The 18,521-nt window shown below is 42.7% G+C and overlaps 1 protein-coding gene across 1 annotated transcript in view; it reads right to left on the minus strand.

Moving 5' to 3' along the window:
* The window catches only part of ZNHIT6 (zinc finger HIT-type containing 6), a 56,772-nt gene that overhangs the window by 24,953 nt on the left and 13,298 nt on the right, over positions 1-18,521 (minus strand). Inside the window, exons 6-8 of the mRNA XM_006033856.2 lie at positions 13,256-13,324; positions 12,100-12,180; positions 10,842-10,922 (exon numbers count right to left, since the gene is read on the minus strand). Coding sequence (XP_006033918.1) covers positions 10,842-10,922; positions 12,100-12,180; positions 13,256-13,324 — 231 coding nt within the window. The remainder of the gene's footprint in view (positions 1-10,841; positions 10,923-12,099; positions 12,181-13,255; positions 13,325-18,521) is intronic.

Consider the following 18,521-nt stretch of genomic DNA (forward strand, 5'->3'; position numbering starts at 1 on the left):
TTATGCAGGGGGTCGGACTCGATGATCTATTGAGGTCCCTTCCGACCCTAACATCTATGAATCTATGAAAAAGCTGGACATTTGCTTGCATTTCAAAAACCCACCCGGACACGAGGACAGGGGGCCAAAAAAGAGGACATGTCCAGGAAAACCCAGACATATCGTAACCCTAATCAAAATACTCACTTCTGTTTTAATGGTAACTTCTTCATGTGTCCCAAATTAAGATCCCTCTACCAACATGAACAGCTAATATATTCTTACAAGTCAAGGAAGAATCTCTTCCCTTTCCCCATGTAAAAAGATTTTAGAGCTGCTCACATAGATGAAAGATGAGTACAGCTTATCAAAAGCCTTCTCAGATGCCTCTAGAAGAGGGGTGTTTAAACCTTGGCCTGTAGGCCAAATCTGGCCCCTGGCAATGGGTCAGGCTGTGAGGGTCACATTGGGTCCAGAAATTTGGAGGACCCGTGGGAATCCCTGGGTCCTGCATGCTACGTTGGGCATCTGATCCTGGTGCATGGGGCCAGGCAGGGGCAGTCAGTGCTGCCAGGGCCCAATCGCAGCATGTGAGCCTGGGAGGGGACAGTGCTAGGTTTCAGGATCCAATCCTGGTACATGGGGCCAGGCAGATAGCAGGCCTCAGAGCCCTAACCAGACATGTGATGCTGGGCAGGAGCAGCGCCTGGCCCCAGAGCCCTATCTGGGTACATAAGTACTGATCCAGCCCGCAGACTGGCCCTGTACCACTCATCTGGCCCACAGGGCCCAAAGCTTGAGCACCACTACTCTATAAAATTGCAAGATGACTAGATAGCGAGCCATAATTAAAGCTTATGGTACTATACTGCTCACTTCCCTCCTTACATATGCTCACTACATTTATGTGTTCTGCCCACCTACCGTATATACAGGCTGTAAGAAAACAAACAAACAAACCTGATGAAGGGCCAGTACTGTAATAAATCTTTGTACAGAGTAGCACTCTAAGGCTCTAACTCCCTGGCTGAGACCTTTAGGTGTTACTGCAATACAAACAGCTTAGAGCAGAAGTTTCTGAACTTTTTCTTATTGTGTGCCCCCTTCCAGATTTACCAGCTGCCCGTGTACCCCTACCTGCAGACATCTTATATTTGAACCCCTTAAATGACAAGTGTTATTATAATGAAAATTAAATCTGTCATTACATAATTTCTCCTGTGTACTCCCCCAGAGATGTCTTGCATACCCCCAGGGGTATGTGTGCCACAGTTTGGGAACCCCTGGCTTAAAGTTCATTAAATCCAGTAGGATTCACTACTGGGCACTAAATGCTATTTAAAAAATGGAAACAAAAGAGTTCTTAAAGTGATTCTTTTGGGGAATATGACTTATTACTGAAGATTGCAAGATGGACAAATTCTGTTTAAACTGGATTACATCAAAAGGTCAAGTAATTGTAGTAAGATATCATGAACATTCAACTATGCACACTAAAGCTTCAGATTATGAGTACTTTTATAGTCAAGCATGACTAGATTCCTGTTTCCAATCTGTGTTGCGTAATGTATGATTTTCAGTAAAAATTTAAATGGATGGGAATGAAAAGGGATAATCTTTACAGTAAAAACTGCAAGTCTCAGAATCGGGTGCTTCTATTGTTTTCTTTAGCCAAAGAATTGAAGTTAGGTATTAAAGGAACAGACACTAATGTTCAGAGAAAGAAAAGGCAAACGGAACCTTAGCTGAACACAAAATGGTTGGGGCAACAAACAACCATTAGGGATGAAGATAGTAACCACAGATGAATTTAACAGGCACGTCAAGCAATAGGAAATGGTAAAGGAAAGAAAATGTTAATAAAAAACAAAACTGGGGAAGAATCCAGTACAACACATCAGAGACAGAAGGACTATGCTTAAAGGAAGACAATGCTCATTTTCCATTGAGCAATGCAAAGCAGTCAGACTATCCGTAGTGGACTAGTGGAGAATAGCTATCATAAATAAGCTTCCTATTTATATAAAGCTGGCAGAACTCACTCTGTGCTGGGTACCAGATGGGGTGTGGTATTATTCTGCTCTGCCTTTCACTGGCACAAGATGGAACAGATCCTAGGCTGGGTTTCATGACAAATCTAAGACCCTCAGCCAGAGAGCTGTATCCACAACCTGTACCTCTCCTATACCAAGTGGAGCTCAGCTATATGGGAGAATCGGGCCCTATATGAAACTGGAGTCATGAAAAAAGACATTTATAACACTCACAGAAAAGTGAGGCCCCCAGAAAAAAATGCTTGAAAAAAATCTATATTATAGCCAGCCTGAATTGCTGAACTATGAAAACAACAGTATACTGAGTGTCAATTCACAACAGTTGACAGGTAAGAATTGGTTCAACAATGTAACACTAATAGGCATGCAAATTATTATTATTTTTTAAATAGTAAATGTGTATATGAGCAATTACCATTTTTAATGGTAAATATGTATATGACCAAAAAGTACCAATTATCTGCACAAGTAGTCAGTCTTACATCAACAAAATTACAAGCAATAATGCAGCATAAAGCAAATTATTTAAGGAGGCTGATATAAGTAATTAAGAAAATGCCTACACTGTTTGTTGTAACGTTCAAGGTTTTTCTCAATAATCTTTAAGGATACTACTTACTCTCTTTAAGTGTTCACAGAATGCCAGATACTTAAAGGATTTGTTTTGATGATAGGAAAATAAAGAAACCATTAAAGTTGTATATGAAAATCCCTCTTGATAAATACCCTTATGGTTTATCCTATGCCTCGAATTCCAAGACAATTTTATGAAGCTCAAGGGGCATATCTGAATACAAACAAAAGAAAAAAATATTGAAGGACACAATTAAATTGACGTTTCCCTCCATTTTTGCCTACTACCATCGATTGTGGCAATTATTTTAACTGAAAGCCTATACAGAAAGTATCTCAATTTTTTAAAAGATAAATAGCCTACTTGTGCAAACTTTATATTTGTTCAGAATCAACTATAATGTGCATGCTCAAAAGCAAACAAAAAATAAAAACTAATACATTCTTATGAAGCCACAGGGCATCCCAACACATCCTTTTTCTTGGATGTTCATCACTTGTAAGAGATAAAGTTGCACTAAGTGTCTGAATTTATCAGAGTTTAATTTAAGAGATCTTAATGGCATAATACTTACAGATTCTAAAGTGTCTTTAATCCTGAGGCAAGTTTTCTGGGCATGGAAATAAAAGTTATTCAAGGGAAATAACTCCAACTTCTGCCAGTTGATCCTGAGACAGGAAAGTGCTCCAAAATTACTAACAACATCCAAAATTCTGGGAAGTGATTGCATTGGGTCAGTCAGTAAAAGCAGAATAGAGGGCCACCAGCATAAAGCAAGTTAGCCGAGAAGCACTTTTGATGCCTGTTGAACAGACTTCTTTTCCTCAGCCCACCAGAACTGAGTGTTTTCCCTATGCATTAGTCACTGTCACTAAAGACTATAAAGGTGTACTCTGATGTTGGAACTGGTACAAAGAATACTTCCATGATCAGACCTCTTAAAAGCAAGGAAATGTGACTTGCACTAGAAAAAAATGTAGATTTCAATACTGCAGCTTTGTGAATCTGTGAATTCCACTAAAGTCTATGGAAGTTTTGCATTAAGAATACTACTAGTAGGATACCATCCAGTTTTATTCAATATTCCAATTCCTTCTGGGACACAACCCAAAGCCAACTAACGTCAACAGAATGCTTTTAGGCTTGCCTGGCCAGATCTTCAAAAGGTAAGAGAGCATCTAGAAATGCTCATAGCTACCTAGCAGTATTTTCAAAAGGACCAAAGACCCTAAAGAGTTAAGACAATATACTTCATTCCATGACAGTTTATTCTGAAAAAAAGTATATTATTGACAACAGTCATGAACATTTAGCAGGCTAGAAAGAAATGTTACAGATAAAAGGATCCGTGTTTACTTTTTTCAAAGGTTATTTAATGTAATCGAATGAGAAAGAACTCTTGTTAAAACCAGAGATAAATATTTAAACTGGTTTCACACAAAATTATTTAGCCTGGAAAAGTAGACCTCCTGGTACTATGGTTTTATTACCCTACAACCTACTTATTTCACTGAATTTTTTTAGAAAAAAAATCCTGTAAACAAATTCGCTATACTCAATGTTAAAATTAACAAAATGCTATCAGAAAATACCATGTGAACAATTTATCATCAGCTTCCTCAAGCATTAACCATGGTAGGTATACATAAATATAAACCTGTAAGGACTCAGGTAACTCTTCTGATTGAACTATTCTGACCATCAAATTGATTACATTAATATCTGAATTTTTCAGGCAAAAATATTATTCTGGCATCCATCTCAGGAAAATGAGAAGGTGTATTTCCCAAACCAGAATGTATAATTTGGCTGTTGTATTTTTCCTTCCCTTAGTGGAAAAAGCAATAATCTTACCATATGAAGTCACTTTGAAGGCATCTCAAATAAAGGATTAAAGACAGGACATTAATTTATTTTGAAGAAAGAAAATACTATTTTATAAAAGAATGCAGACTGTAAAACTCATCCAAGAGGCAGAAGTTAAACTCCCCTGGAATGATTTCACCCATGGACGTAAACTGAGCACTCCATAACAACAGGTGACAGAGCACATCATCCTCAGATGGAAAACTATTTTAGCAACCTAAAAAAGTAATTTTTTTTTTCAAATCAAAAAAGTCCAATTGTTCAGGAAGAATGACATGGACATTTCTTATTCTCCCTCCATCAGACCCCTTGTAAGCTACCTGCCAACTGAGAAACCAGTCAAACGATCTGGTGGCTCTACAGCGCTAAGTTATGATGATGGAAGTGTATGCTTTAGATCACACAATGACTATTCTAAACAACTAAGGAATAATACACATACATTCTGAAAGAAATCCAGCAAGCCATTTTCTACCAGGACAGCAGAGAACATGAAACAAAAATAAAGGCTTCTCTCAGATAAGAGAGGTCCCAGTAGTGTTACCATCTATCATAAAAAGGAGTAAAAACAAAAAGAGGAAAACAAGTCTAATGTTGTTAACCAATTACCTACGCTAACTATTCAGCACTGACTTCAGTTACCTATTATTTCACAGCCCTAACTAGAGTTCCGAGAGTTCAAGTAAAAATACATAGTAATTGGCAAACATATACTTCTGAAAAAAACCAACACTTTATAGCCTAACATTTACAAACAACATACAATCTAAAATAGTCGTCTGCCAGGAGCCAGAGAATGAAATAGCCATAACTAAACCACAAACTTCTATTTTATAAACATTTTCAGGAAATACTGAAATCCTTCTGTACCATGCTCATCTTGAAAGTAGAAGCCTAACATTTTATAACCTATAATAATCCTACTTAGATGTTCTCTGAAACACAACTGCATTCCTTTAATGATATATAATTGTAATTATGAAGAGCATCGTCTTAAAAGACCCTGCTTAGCCTAAAAGCCTACATCCGATTTGGTATCTTTAAAAGTCCTGTTTCCAATATTTCTCAACAAGGCTTTTTTTGTGACCTTTGAACAATAAACTATTCATAAGGAACTTGATGTACTCTGGTGTGGTCTCCTGGTCCTTCCCCCGCCACCAACATCCCCCCCAGCTAGGTGGCAAAAGGGCTCCTTCCACACTGCTGAAACAATGCCCAGCTTAATCACAGCTATGGTGGGCAGAGCAGCAGTGGATTATTGGTATGCTGCCCAGGACAGAAGAGGCTGTTTAATGCTAATCTTACACAGGCACAGATATCTTGGGAGCTGAGGGAGAAAACGTGGTAACAGTCAGTATTCATCTCCCTTGATGCACCCAGCAAGAGCACTGTGAAAGAAACAAGGCTATTCTAGGACTTGATATTTTAACAAACCAACACACTTAAACAAACAGAAAAAAGTTTTAAATATTACACCTGCCTGAGCTCGCTAAATGTTGCTTTTACAGTCATGTCTCTCCCTTGAAAATATTTTTTGTTGTGTACAAAATGCAAACAAGAAAAGAAAGTAATTGACTATAAGGTTCTGATAAACGCCCAAAGTTAACTTGGGAAAAAATATTCTCTGTTATATTCTCTGTTATAATATATCTCTGTTATAATTATCCTTGTAATCCTAATAAGATCCTGTGTTCTGCTGCTATAGCTTAGAATAGTGGTTCTCAACCTTTTCAGACTCAAGGCATTCCTTGTGAGATTCAAGACACCCTTCAAAAAATGCCAGCTTTAAGTTTTCACCCACTGTTTGACTACAGGAAAACAACAGAGCAACCTTTTCTGTGGCAAACAATTCTGAAAGATCACAACAAGCCAGAAAGAATTTAATTCTCTGTGTCACAACCCAAAGGGTGTGATTTTTATTTGTGTGTGCTTCGGCACTGCTAAATTGTCCCCGCTAAATTGCAAGCTTCCTTGCACGGTGGAGTTTTCTGCTGCAAAAGAGAACCCCGGTGCAAGAGAGAATTTCCCGCCGATTTGAAGCTTTCTTTGCAGGGTGCATTTCTATGTTGCAGCACAGAAATGCTCGTTGCAAAGAGTTCCCGCCATTTGTATGTAGATTTGGGTCCCATTATTGGCCAGTTCTAAATTATTCACACGTGGCGGCTAGTGATTGGCTTGCTAGCCGTATAAGAGGCTTGAGTGGTTTCCGCCCAAGTTGGAGGACTCCACGAACAAGGGAGGAGGAGACTTCACGCTGTGTGAAGACCTCTAAGCGCTGCGGATCCTCACGGACCCAGTGCATTTGAAGCAGGCTACGGAGATCTGATCAATCTCTAGCCTCTCCCCGTCGCCGATAGAATTCCTAGACATACCCCACCCGCGCGCAAAAGAACTGGACCCACGGAGCCTAGCAAACTTCGTGTGAGTTGGTTCAGAGCTCTTCCGGACGAGTACTTTCTTCGGCTGACGCGACGGGCTCGCGTGTTCAGAGCCTTCAGCCGGATTGGGCTAGAGTTCACGAGTCTAGAACTCTTGTCCGCCTCTTTCCTTTTTCTTCTCTGTAACTGCAACTGAAGCAAGCTTTCCAGCCTACACCATTGCCATCTCGGTGTAAGTAAACAATCTTTTAAACTACCGATACGCGTCCGTGCCTAATTCCAGAGCGAAAGCCTCCCCTTTCCGCCCCCGCGTGCCCGGGCTGCTGGCCACAGCCCGCGTGCAGCGCGAAAAAGGGCTCGGGGCGCTCCCGGCCCGCACACTCTGGATTTCTGTTTGGGTCTGAAATGTTTGCACGCCTAACAGTACTAACATTGTGTGGCATCTTGAGGTCCCTTTGAAAGGATCTTGTGGTAACCTTGGCTGCCATGGCACCCTGATTGCAAATCACTAGCTAGAACCTTGGTTACTACAACTATGGGGTGTGGACATGGGGAGGGGTGGATCCAGGATTTCCCAAAGTGGGGTGCAGAAGCATTAACCCATACTGTGGGGATGGCTGCACCCCCTGCTAGCACATGCAGACTTTTTTAAGTCCCTAAAGAAAGTGAGAGTCCCCCCTCCCTTCTCTTTCCTGCTCAGAGATATGCCTCCTCCTCTTGTCTTCCTCCTCCTTTCCTGCTCACATGCCTGTCTCTTCTGCTTTCTCCACTGATGGGGAGCAGAAGCTCCAGAGACAGCTGGGCTCAGCTGAGGAGGGAAAAGTAACAAGAGCTGGCAAAAGTATTTCCTCCCCACCCTGCTGAGAGCAGGCATAGGGAACAGGAATCCCCTGTCCCTCCTTGCTGCTGTTGTCCCTGTCCCCAGCTGAGCCTAGTCCCTGTGCAGCAGGCAGGAACAGCTCTGGTGCCTCCCTGCAGTGGGCAGGACAGGGGAAAGGCAGGCAAGGGGTGGGGTGGGAAGGCCTGGCTTTGAGCAGGAAGGGGAAGGGAGGGAAGACTTTAATCTGCTTTAGGGGCCTTAAAGGTCCCCAGAGGCTCCTGCGGTGCACTGCAATCCTAAAGTGGAGTGCAGTGATACCACTGCACCCCACTTGGATTCCCTTTGACCACATGTACATTTGGAGTCATTCTAAAGGAAGGGCAGCAGCTGTTACTTCCCAATTGTTACATCCTCCAGCCCCAGTCTCCTCCCCACTGGGATATGCACACCATGCCCCACGTACAGCACTTGGAGACTTAAGTTCCCAAGAAGGTGAGCATCCCCCCCACTTCCCTTCCCCTTTGTTCTCAGAGGCACATCTCCTCCCCTCGCATTCCCCATCTGCCTGCCGTTGCTGGTATCCCCTGCTGTCCATATTGTCTTTGGGGCAACAGAAGACTCTGCCCCACATCAGCTGGGCTGTGCAGGGGCTACGCTTAGCCTAGAATGGCAACCACAGTAGATGTGTGGGTTTCCCTTCCCCATGCCTGCTCTTGGGCTGATGGGGAATTCTGGTGGGGAGTAGGCAGGAATGGGAACTTGCCCACTTGCTGTAAGTGTCCTGGGCTGGGCCAAGGTGCTGAGCAACTTGGCTGGAGTGGGACAGGAGCTACCCTTGCCCACAAGGCTACAGGAAACCATCAGCGGTAGGCAAGGGAGGGAAGAATGGGAGAGGAGGGAACATACCTCTGAGCATAGGAGAGGAAGCAAGGGTGGAATACTTACCTTCTTCAGGACTTAAAAAATTCCCAGTTGCTGTTCCTGCCACATAGAAAGTGGGGCACAGTCATGTCACTGCACCCACTCTGGATGTACCATAGGCTCCTATTGTAAATGCATCTATACATTATGTCAACACAGCCACATCAGCCAGAGACATAATAGGGTACATGGGCAGCAGCATTTTTACATTCCCATTCTTCCCCACAAAGTGGCTGTCCAGGGCTGCAGTCCCAGTCGCTCCCTCTCCTTAGCTACACTACTGGTATCAACACAGCCTCTGTGAGTAGATGCAGTGTACGTAGCTAACAACTTCCTCACCTCTCCAAACACAAGTTAAACCACCAAAAACCCTCTGCTGTCAACTTAAATGCATCCATACAGCAGTTTTAATGGCATAGCTATGTCAGTTCGAAGGTGCAACTTTTTCCAGTTATCAGCACAGCTATGCCAGCAGGATTTGGTAGACCACTTCTGGCATTACTGAAGATTTTGTATAAAACAGGGCAGTTTAAAATTGATGGTGTCCACTAAGTGATGACTTCTTAAATAGTCATGTGAGAGACTCAGCTTCGCTCCTTCCTTTAAGAGGCTGGCTTTCTCTTAAACCTGTCTGCACAGCAGGAAGCCACCTTTGATATCAGCCTGGTTACTTTCCTAGAACCATGCTAAATTTTTCAGTCACCTGGTAGGTTTCAATGTCTCTTCACTTTTAGCAAGAGGGTTAATTTTTCAGCTGGTATTACAGAGCTGATCCTTTTGTATTGTAGAAGCCTCTTTCTTTTAAAAAGAATGAATTCATAGCATCCATCTCTGTGAATAAAAGTCACCTTTTTTGCCCAAATGCTTTGTACCTACAACAGTTACACCTATGATTACTCTAACTAAAACATACTAGAGGGAAAACACTACATTTCTGTGTTTATTTTTAAACTGTAAACACAAAATGCTAGCACATAAGCAGTTTCATTATTTTGATGGCCAGTTATAATATCAACTTCTTGCAGCAGTTGAACCTCATAAAGTACACACTATTCTTCCAGGACTTGCAGAGTCTTATCAGTAAAAGCAAAAAATAAATGGCAAGTTCAGCAGCACACATGCTCCTTGTCAAAGAATGGAACACCACCAACTGGAACATGCTTTTGCTGCTCTCCAACCTGAGCAAAAGACCACTATTAGCTGAGAAGTCCGCAAAAATATTCAAAAATTTTAATAAAAAAAATACAGTAAAGGAAATTTAGCTGCTTTTTTTTTTTTAAATCAAAGATGCATCTTTTTCAGGTTATTAATTGAAATGGAATTTGACAAAGGCTTCTTACTACTTTAAAAAAGCAAAATGAAAAATTGGCACATCATATGAAAAGACAGACCTGCTAGCTGACACTAGTGACCGATGTTACAGATATTAACATGCAGTCTGAGAGAAAACATCAAGAATTTGTAGTTTCATTTTGTCATTCAATTCCAGACTATATCATTCACTCACTCTTGCCTGGGGTGTATGATGAAATGAATCATGGAGGAAATAGGTTGTCCGTTTACAACAAACATAGGGTTGGGTTTTTTTTTTGGTTTGTTTTTAATCACCACTAGTGCCCTTTTTTTAAAAAAAAGAATAAAGAATGGGTTGCAAAATTTCAGGGACTAGTTAGAAGACACTATGCTTGTTACAGATGAAGAAAGGAATGCAGTTTAGGAATTTCAACTAAGAATTACTGGTCAACCACACTACAATATGGTATTAACGCTAGTACATAACCTTTACAATAAACAGTGACAGGAGGGCTGAGTATTCTAAATAGTTTTTCACAATATGATAGCTTTCTTCAGCTTTTACATTTTTAAATTTTGATGGTTCAGATTTTTTGTAGTCCAGAGCTAGTGCAATAAATAATACAATTCTAAAAACATTTAAAAAGTTTCAAAATGTTGCATTCAGAAAAACTGGAGTTTGAAATCTGACCAGATAATAGTCTTGAGGGAAAAAAAAGTGTCCTGGGTTAACTTAGATAAATTTTACACAGGCCTAGACAATGAGTTACTAAAAAGAAAATGAAGTACTATTTTTAATTTCCTGTATCTCGATTGAAATTATTTATTCTGAAAGATTACACACACATGCTAGCCTTTATGACAACAATACTAATGATTATGAAACACACTTAACAAATATTTTTTTTCCTAAAAATACACAAACTGAGACTACATACCAAAAATAGATTTCTTACCTGACAGAGTTATGTTGCCTGTTTTCTACTTTCATTAAAATCTGCACATCTGACTCAGGAGACATTGTGTAAATTTTTAATCTGAAAAAGGGAAATGTGTCATAACTGATAGTACCTTGACAGTCTCATCAAAAGGCAGTCTAAAGCATCTGTTACTTTTAAGAGAGTGTACTATGTTTTTACAAGTCAATAACCAAAACAGTATTCTTGTCTATGAAAATTCAGGCTTCCTGATAGCTATTTTTTTTGATATTTTATAAAAATGGCTCTGATCCAAAATTGTTTTTCTTTAAGTAACAATGCCATAATTTAAAACAGGGGTAGGAAAAGTCTGGTCCATGGACTGGATCAGGCTTGCGGCAGACTCCATTTTCCAGCACCCCTGCGGCAGCAGCTCCTTCTGGCTGCTGCCACTGGACCAGCCCTGCTGCCTCGGCACCCTGGCCCATCTGACCCTCACCCACCACTGAAGGCAGGACCCATGAGGGCAGGGCAGACAGCTGGGATGGGTCCACAGCTGGGAGCAAGGCAGGTGGGTCAGAGACCCAGGATCTTGCTGTGGTGACAGCAAGGGACCGGAACTAGGGCACAGCCGCGATCCACTGCCCGCATGCAGCATGTGTGGATTCTGTGGGCAGGGGCGTGCAGGGAGCAGATCACAGCTCTACCCCAGCTCCGGCCCCTTGCTGTCACAACCACAAGATCCTGGGTCTTCCCAGCCCCAGAGCAGCTCCCCACCCAGCTGTGTGCCTTGCTTACAGCACTGCCTGCTGGTCACCCTGGAGACCCTGGGAGATGGCCTTGACAGTACAGGGCCATGACAGCGCAAGGCCAGGGCCAGGGCCAAGCCCTGGTTCTGTGGCCCTGTGCGGTCACAGGCCCGCCACTCCTGGGGTCTTCATGGAGACAGCCAGGAGCTGCATGAGCAGGAGCTGCTGGGAAATGGAGTCCAGCCACCAGCCAGATCTGCCATTTCTCCCACCTCTGATTTAAAGTAATACTAGAAATCCAAAGACTATTGGGCTATTAATTTCATCTCTACTTTTAAATAATTGATTTTTTAAAGTTTTACTGATTTAGATTCAATGGCTATTTGAGTTCACTCAAAGAGTATTAAAGTTGATTTTCTTCACAAGGATGAAGAGTGCATTATTAGATTGTAACTCACTTTTGTGGAGTGTGGAATAAAAGTGGGAAGTTAACCATTAAAGAGATTTTTCTTAAAGGTTTGGCTATTTTAACAACTAATCACACCTACCTTTGACGAATTACAGGATCAGACTCTACTGGATCAACATAATGCTTAAGGATTTCACCTAGCATTTTATCATCTGGCACCCTTTCACCAAAAAAAGGAAAAAAGAAAAATAGCAGCATTATAATTTATGACTCATTATGCATGCAAAGAGCAATACGAGATGGACTAGTCTCTGTGGCTATATGTGACAGGACTAGGAGCAATGATCTCAAAATTGAAGCAAGGGAAATTTAGGTTGGATATCAGGAAGAACTCTCTCATTAGGGAAGAGGTTATACATTAGCACAGCCTACCCAAAGAAGTTACAGAATCTCCATCCTTGGAAGCTTTTAAGAGTAGGTTAGGCAAACAGTTGACAGGATGGTTTAGTCAGGGTGATCCTGCCTTGTGCAGGGGACTGGACTAAATGACCTCCTGACATCTCTTCCAGTCCTACTATTTTATTTAATGATTTATGAAAGCCAATTTCAGGAGACTGTATTTACATAATCCTGCCCAGTCCAGTAATATATACAAGCAGTACATGCGCATCAACATGTCACAAGCAGTTCTAGCACACATTGAACACTAGAACTTAATTGGCACCTGGAAGGAAATGGAGAACTTGCTTCTTATTCTCCACTCACCCCTGAGGCTGGAAAGGGTACATCCAGTTCCTGCAGCATTAAGCAGGAGAGGAACTACTAAGATTTTTCTAGCCCCAAAGTCACATGACCAAAGAATTAGTCAATAATGACATCTGTACTTCTACTTTCACGCAGTTTGTAGTATCTGTTAAAAGACAAAACTGCAGGCATTCTATCAACTATGTTTAAGAGTATGGGTATCTTACCAGAGAGACACGTTTACTATATAGCTTATAAAAAGATGTTGGGAGTATGGCTAGACACCACCATATCATCATGCTTGTGAACAAAAAGTATCACGTTTCATACACAAGCTGCGCTATTCAGTGCAAACAAAATATTCAGTTCACACTTCTAGGTGAAACAAAACCAACTTAAAAAAAATCAATCCTAAAGGTCTCTTCATTAAGAGTGAAAAAGAAAGCTTTATTTATTCACATTACTATGTAAAAAGACATAGCTGAAAACATCAAAATAGTTGGAGAGAACTTCTTTCAAATGACATCAATCTGTTCATCACATTCAGGTACCTTCGTATTGTGTATTCAGCATGACAGTGGGGAAACACAAGTTTCAGGTGCCAGTAAAATTTCTGTTCCCTAAAGAGAGAGAAAAGTTGAGTACATTTCAAATGCATTACAAGTATTAGTTAACAACTGTTGCTTATTATTTATATTATGCTAGTCTAGAGACTTTAAGCGAGATGATGGCTTTTGTACAGCTAAAAACAAAAGGTTACAACATAAATAGCCATTATTCCCATGTTACAAGATAGGAATTGACGCACAGAAAAAAAATGAAGCAATTTACTGGAAGATAGCCCAGGAAGTACTAGAGAATTATTAGGAAGTAGAGACAGAAATTAAACCCAGATCTCCTGAATCCCTTCTAGTCCAGGTCATTAATCATAAGACCATCTTTGGTCTCTAGCCAGTACAATTACCATATTTTCTTGCATATAACATACCTCGAAATAAGATATGAAGCTTGGTTTTGAACGGCAGAACAAAGAAAAAAAGACCTGGTGTTGAAAATACTGTTAAGTACTGCATGGTGTTTTCTCAGGGAAAGCACAGGCACCTGCAGAAGCAGAACACTGCAGCTGCTCGGTTAACACCCTAGCTACAGGACATTACAAGTGTTGCCAACTAAGAAACTGGCTGAGCCCCCTCCTCTTCTCAAGCTGAGCTTTGCAGACAGCCAACAGCATCTGCCAGAACAGAGGGGGGAAAGGCGGACAGAAAGTGGGTCACTTTGCAATGGCGAGCGAGATCACCTAGAGCATTGGGGAGATGCTTCCTTTCGATGGCCAGCCCTTATTCTTAGTTGAGCGGCCAGGGTTCAGGCAGCTCACGGCACTTGTGGCCCCATCCTACCATGTGCCCACCTTCAGTAGGAGAGTGGTATCATCCCTGTATGAGGCATGCAGGGAGTACTTGAGGGAGGAGCTGTGAAAGGCAGGGCCGCAGGTGGCCTTACACTTCACCTCAGACATCTGAAGCAGCCAGGGTGGTGATCACGGCTATCTCCCTCACAGGGCACTGGTGCGACCAGTCAGGCCGTCGGTGGGCTCTCCTTCAAGCAGAGGCGATGGATGAGTCCCACAGGGCAACCGAGATCACAGGGGTCATGAACCACTTGGTGCAGGGGTGGCTCGCTGGGCAGGGCGAGCTGACCCACAGGTTCATTGTCACCAACAATGGGGCCAATATCGTCAAGGCAGTCTGTGATGCCAACTTTGCTGGCACTGGCCGTATGGAACACAAGTTCCACCTCATTGTCAGGGACACCTTGGAGGGGGACAGGGCTGCCGGTGATGTCGCCAGCACCAGCACTGCCAGCAAGCTCATTTCCAAGGGCAGGAAGGTGGCAGGTTACTTCCACCGGAGCACTGGGGTGGGGTGGGCAAGATGCTGCAGGACAAACAAGCAGAGCTGACCAGATATCCTGCAGCACAAAATCATGCAAGATGTAGAGACTTGGTGGTACCCCACATACCTGATGCTCGAGAGGCTGGTGAAGCAACAGGCCATCCATGAGATGGCCTTGCTCGGGGAGATTGGGATCAATGGCCCCCTCAACAGAGCTGAGTGGGATACCATTTCCCAGATCTTCACAGTACTACTATTCAAACGAGCTTGGGTGATTCACTTCACTTTTTTTTTAAATCACGTTGGTCTGAAAATAAACAAGAATTGTTACGCAGAAAGGAATTAGCAAGGTAAAGTGAAAAACAGAGCTTACAACTGGAGGGTCTTTCAGCCTTAACTAAGATATTAAGTCATCGTGCACTATAAGGCTTTCATAGCAAGTCTGAATAACTAGAAAAAAATTCTACTACACTGTTACTATCTCCGATTACAGCAAAGCACCCCTTAACATCAGCAAATTCTGTAAGTTAAGGTGATAGGACTGTTCATAGCAGATATTGCTGCAATAAAGCCTAAAGCAGATTCATAACTAGTTAATATTAAAACCAAGGAACTTGGGTCCAGGTTCGACTGACTTCATTTTCCATTATGACTCAGTTGGGTAATATTGTCTTCAAATATAATTGACACGTACTGTACTCATTTTGTACATGATACAATTTAAATCACAAAAGTCAACTGAAGTTGAGCAACAGATCACTACTGGAAGTGCCCCATGCCATTAAGCTACCATGGAATGCCACTTTGTGGTTGTTTTAAATACCAAAGTAATGATTCTAAAGCTACCAAATAGCATAGTTTTGGATGAGATAAAGCACACTCTTGAGGTCAGCAATATTCAGATTTAATTCCTATTGTGGGTATTTCAAGCAGGAACACAGTATTCTAAGCCCAAATAAAATATGTTGAACTGTAAATGTCTCTACAAAGCAGGCAATTTGATTTTCAGTTGTTCAAACTTGTTAGGAGATACTGTTTTCCCTAAACAAATACTCCCCCCACCTGACCCAAATTATTTAATATTTGCATTTTTCTTCAGTAATTTCTTTATACATGTATACAAGCTATTTTTTCTGCAGGCAGCAAACACCAAGACTGTTGTCATTTTGAATTTTTAAATACTTGAGGCACTCCAACAATATGGTGGCAGCAGCTAGATAAATAAAAAACAGGATAATAGTCCCTTCCTGGTAGGATCTTTTGGATGTTATAGGCAGCATGTAGGTGAAATGAGGGCATGTGTGCACAACACTTTAAAGCATGCTAAATGCTTTTGCACCGCTTTAATGGTGTCGGCGTTTGCATACGTCGGCGGAGTATTGTGAATTAATTACAGCCGCTGTAGGAAATTCAGCAGCGTAATGCGGTGAGCCTGATCTATTTCCCCCTCCCCACCCCAGAGCCTGCCTGCCAGAGCTGCGCAGGGGCCCGGTGCTTCCCTCTGCAGCTGCGGTGCCCCCCAGGACCACCCGAGCTAGGTGCCTGCGGTCAGGTGGCTGCCACTGCTGCGGAGGGAAGCACCAGCCCCCCCCACAGTCCAGGGACCACTCCACCAGCCGGCAACTCGCCCTCCCCTCCCGGCTGCTGGAGAGGCAGGTAAGTCAGCAGGGTGTGTGCATGACACAGGGGTTTAAAGGGCCCTAAACTGAGGTGGTGTTTTTAAAAACCCACTTCAATTTAGGGCCATAGTCACCAGTCTTTACAATGAAACAGTTTCTATTAGCACACACTGCAATTCAGATAATTGTTGTAGACACTGAGAGAAAGATATTTAAAAATATTTAGAAACGCAAGATGCCTAGTGGGATTTTCAGAAGTGCTTACTTCTCATTGATTTCAATGCTTATGTTAGTGGTTCTCAACATCATTAGACTCAAAACACCCCTTGCTAGACTCCAAACACCACTCAGAAAACGCCAGCTCTTCATTTTCACTCATTTCTCCGCTACGGAAGAGTAATAGAGCAATTCTTCTGTTGCAAACAACTCAGGAATCCAGAGGGTCAAAAACATTCTGCCCTATTGTGGTCTTTCTATTTGAAATCTTTAGGTTTATCTTGTGTGTCTGCCCACCTAACAGTACTAGTTGAGAATCACTGGCTTGCTTGCTTTCATAAATCCCATTAAGTATTTAAATATCTTTTAAAATCCTACCCTAACTTTCTAGCAGCACCTCCTGGCTACCAAGTAGTGCTCTGCTAACCATTACTTCAGATACCTTGCATCTGTGATTTACTTATTTTGTCACTTAGGAACACAATCTTCCAGAAGTGAAGCAAGAACACAACAGCAGTCTCATCTCCCTGCCCTTGGATCCACAGCACCCACAGAGATAAAGAGGGGGAAAGACCCCTCCTTTGTGAGGCTGCTGCTCTAAGAGAAGCAGCACTATGCAAGCAAGCTCAGAGATTTAGAAATGTGTATATCTGGAGGGTTGAAGACAAAGAGCTTTGGGGTTTTCTTTTCTTTTCTCTTCTACTGGTATAACTGATTTACAGAGACAAGGGGAGAATCTAGCCCTGTGTTTTTCCTTACTCATTCACAAGTAAGTATATATTAAAATGATATCCGTCTCCAAAATACAGCACACATCTTTTGCTAGTTAATCTAGAAATCACGTGTCTACAATTTTAGAAGATTTGAGATCAACCAAACACTGCACAAGAGTCAGAGTGACCACTGACACCACCCCCCGCCCCGGTAAGGCACCAGCAAAGCAGATCAAGAAAACTAGATTTTTTCCCCATCAAGGTAGCCCTTGTTTTAATGTTTACGTATACCTGTCCTATGTTCCTCTCTCTGGATCCCTTCCTGGATACACTCTTTGAAGGCAGTTGCGTGATTAGACCATGCCCATCTTTTTGGAAGCAATTTCATTTTATTTTATTTAAATTAAATTCCCCAACCAGGGTCACATATTTATAACCTAACACTACCAATGTACATAAAAGACTGACTTTTTTCATTCCTACTTTAATAATGTATGAAAAAAAACAAATTTAAAATTAGGTTGACCACAAATTAGGATTTGTGCATAGGACAAGGGGAGACTGCCTACTGAGGGCTTGGGGTCAGCAGCTGTGTCAGCCTCTCCCCAGTGGGGGGCTGGGCTCAGCTGCATTTGGGGGTGGGGTGGGGGACAGTGGTGGCAGTGCTGGGAGGGGTGGCTACAGGGATTTCTGGGATGGCTATAGCCCACCAAGCTCCCCCCAGCACCTCCCCTGCTTGGAGCACTTCACTCTGCTACCTTTCCCTTGCCATAGCTCCGCCCCCATAGCCACTCCTAGTAGCGCCACTGCCGCCTGCTCCACGCAGATGAGCTGGCCCCACCCCCACTCACCCCGACCCAGCCCCACCATGGGGAAGAGGCTAGCACAGCCCTTGGCTCCAAGCCCACAGCAGGCAGCCGCCCTTGCCCCACACATAAATCCAGGGAGGCACATGCCTCCAGGGGTGCATGGACCACACACAAGTTGAAAACCACTACCCTACACTAAAACTTGTTTATATTTGTCATTAAGTTTACATAAAACTTGCATAAGTTTACATAAAACTGGCAGGTCAGCCAGTCTCAGGCTACGGGCTGAGAAGGGACAGGAGGATCTATGTGGTCAACCAAAGACTGCAGCGCTGGTGTTGTCAGATAGGCTTTGGCTTTCATGACCACAGCCCGCTCTTTGGCGAGAGAGGCAGCGAGCTGCTGGGAAGAGATGGCCTCCACCTCTCTCCCCTAGGGAGGAGGCTCTTCTCAGCCAGACTGGCTGACCTGCTCCACCGGGCTTTAAACTAAGCCCGTTGGGGGCCGGGGGGACTACTGCCGCTGCTGGCCCACTGAGCAATCCTTGCAAAGCCAGCGGATCATGGCG

Source organism: Alligator sinensis, unplaced genomic scaffold, assembly GCF_000455745.1.
Source record: "Alligator sinensis unplaced genomic scaffold, ASM45574v1 scaffold32_2, whole genome shotgun sequence".
In the NCBI taxonomy this organism is placed as follows: Eukaryota; Metazoa; Chordata; order Crocodylia; family Alligatoridae; genus Alligator; species Alligator sinensis.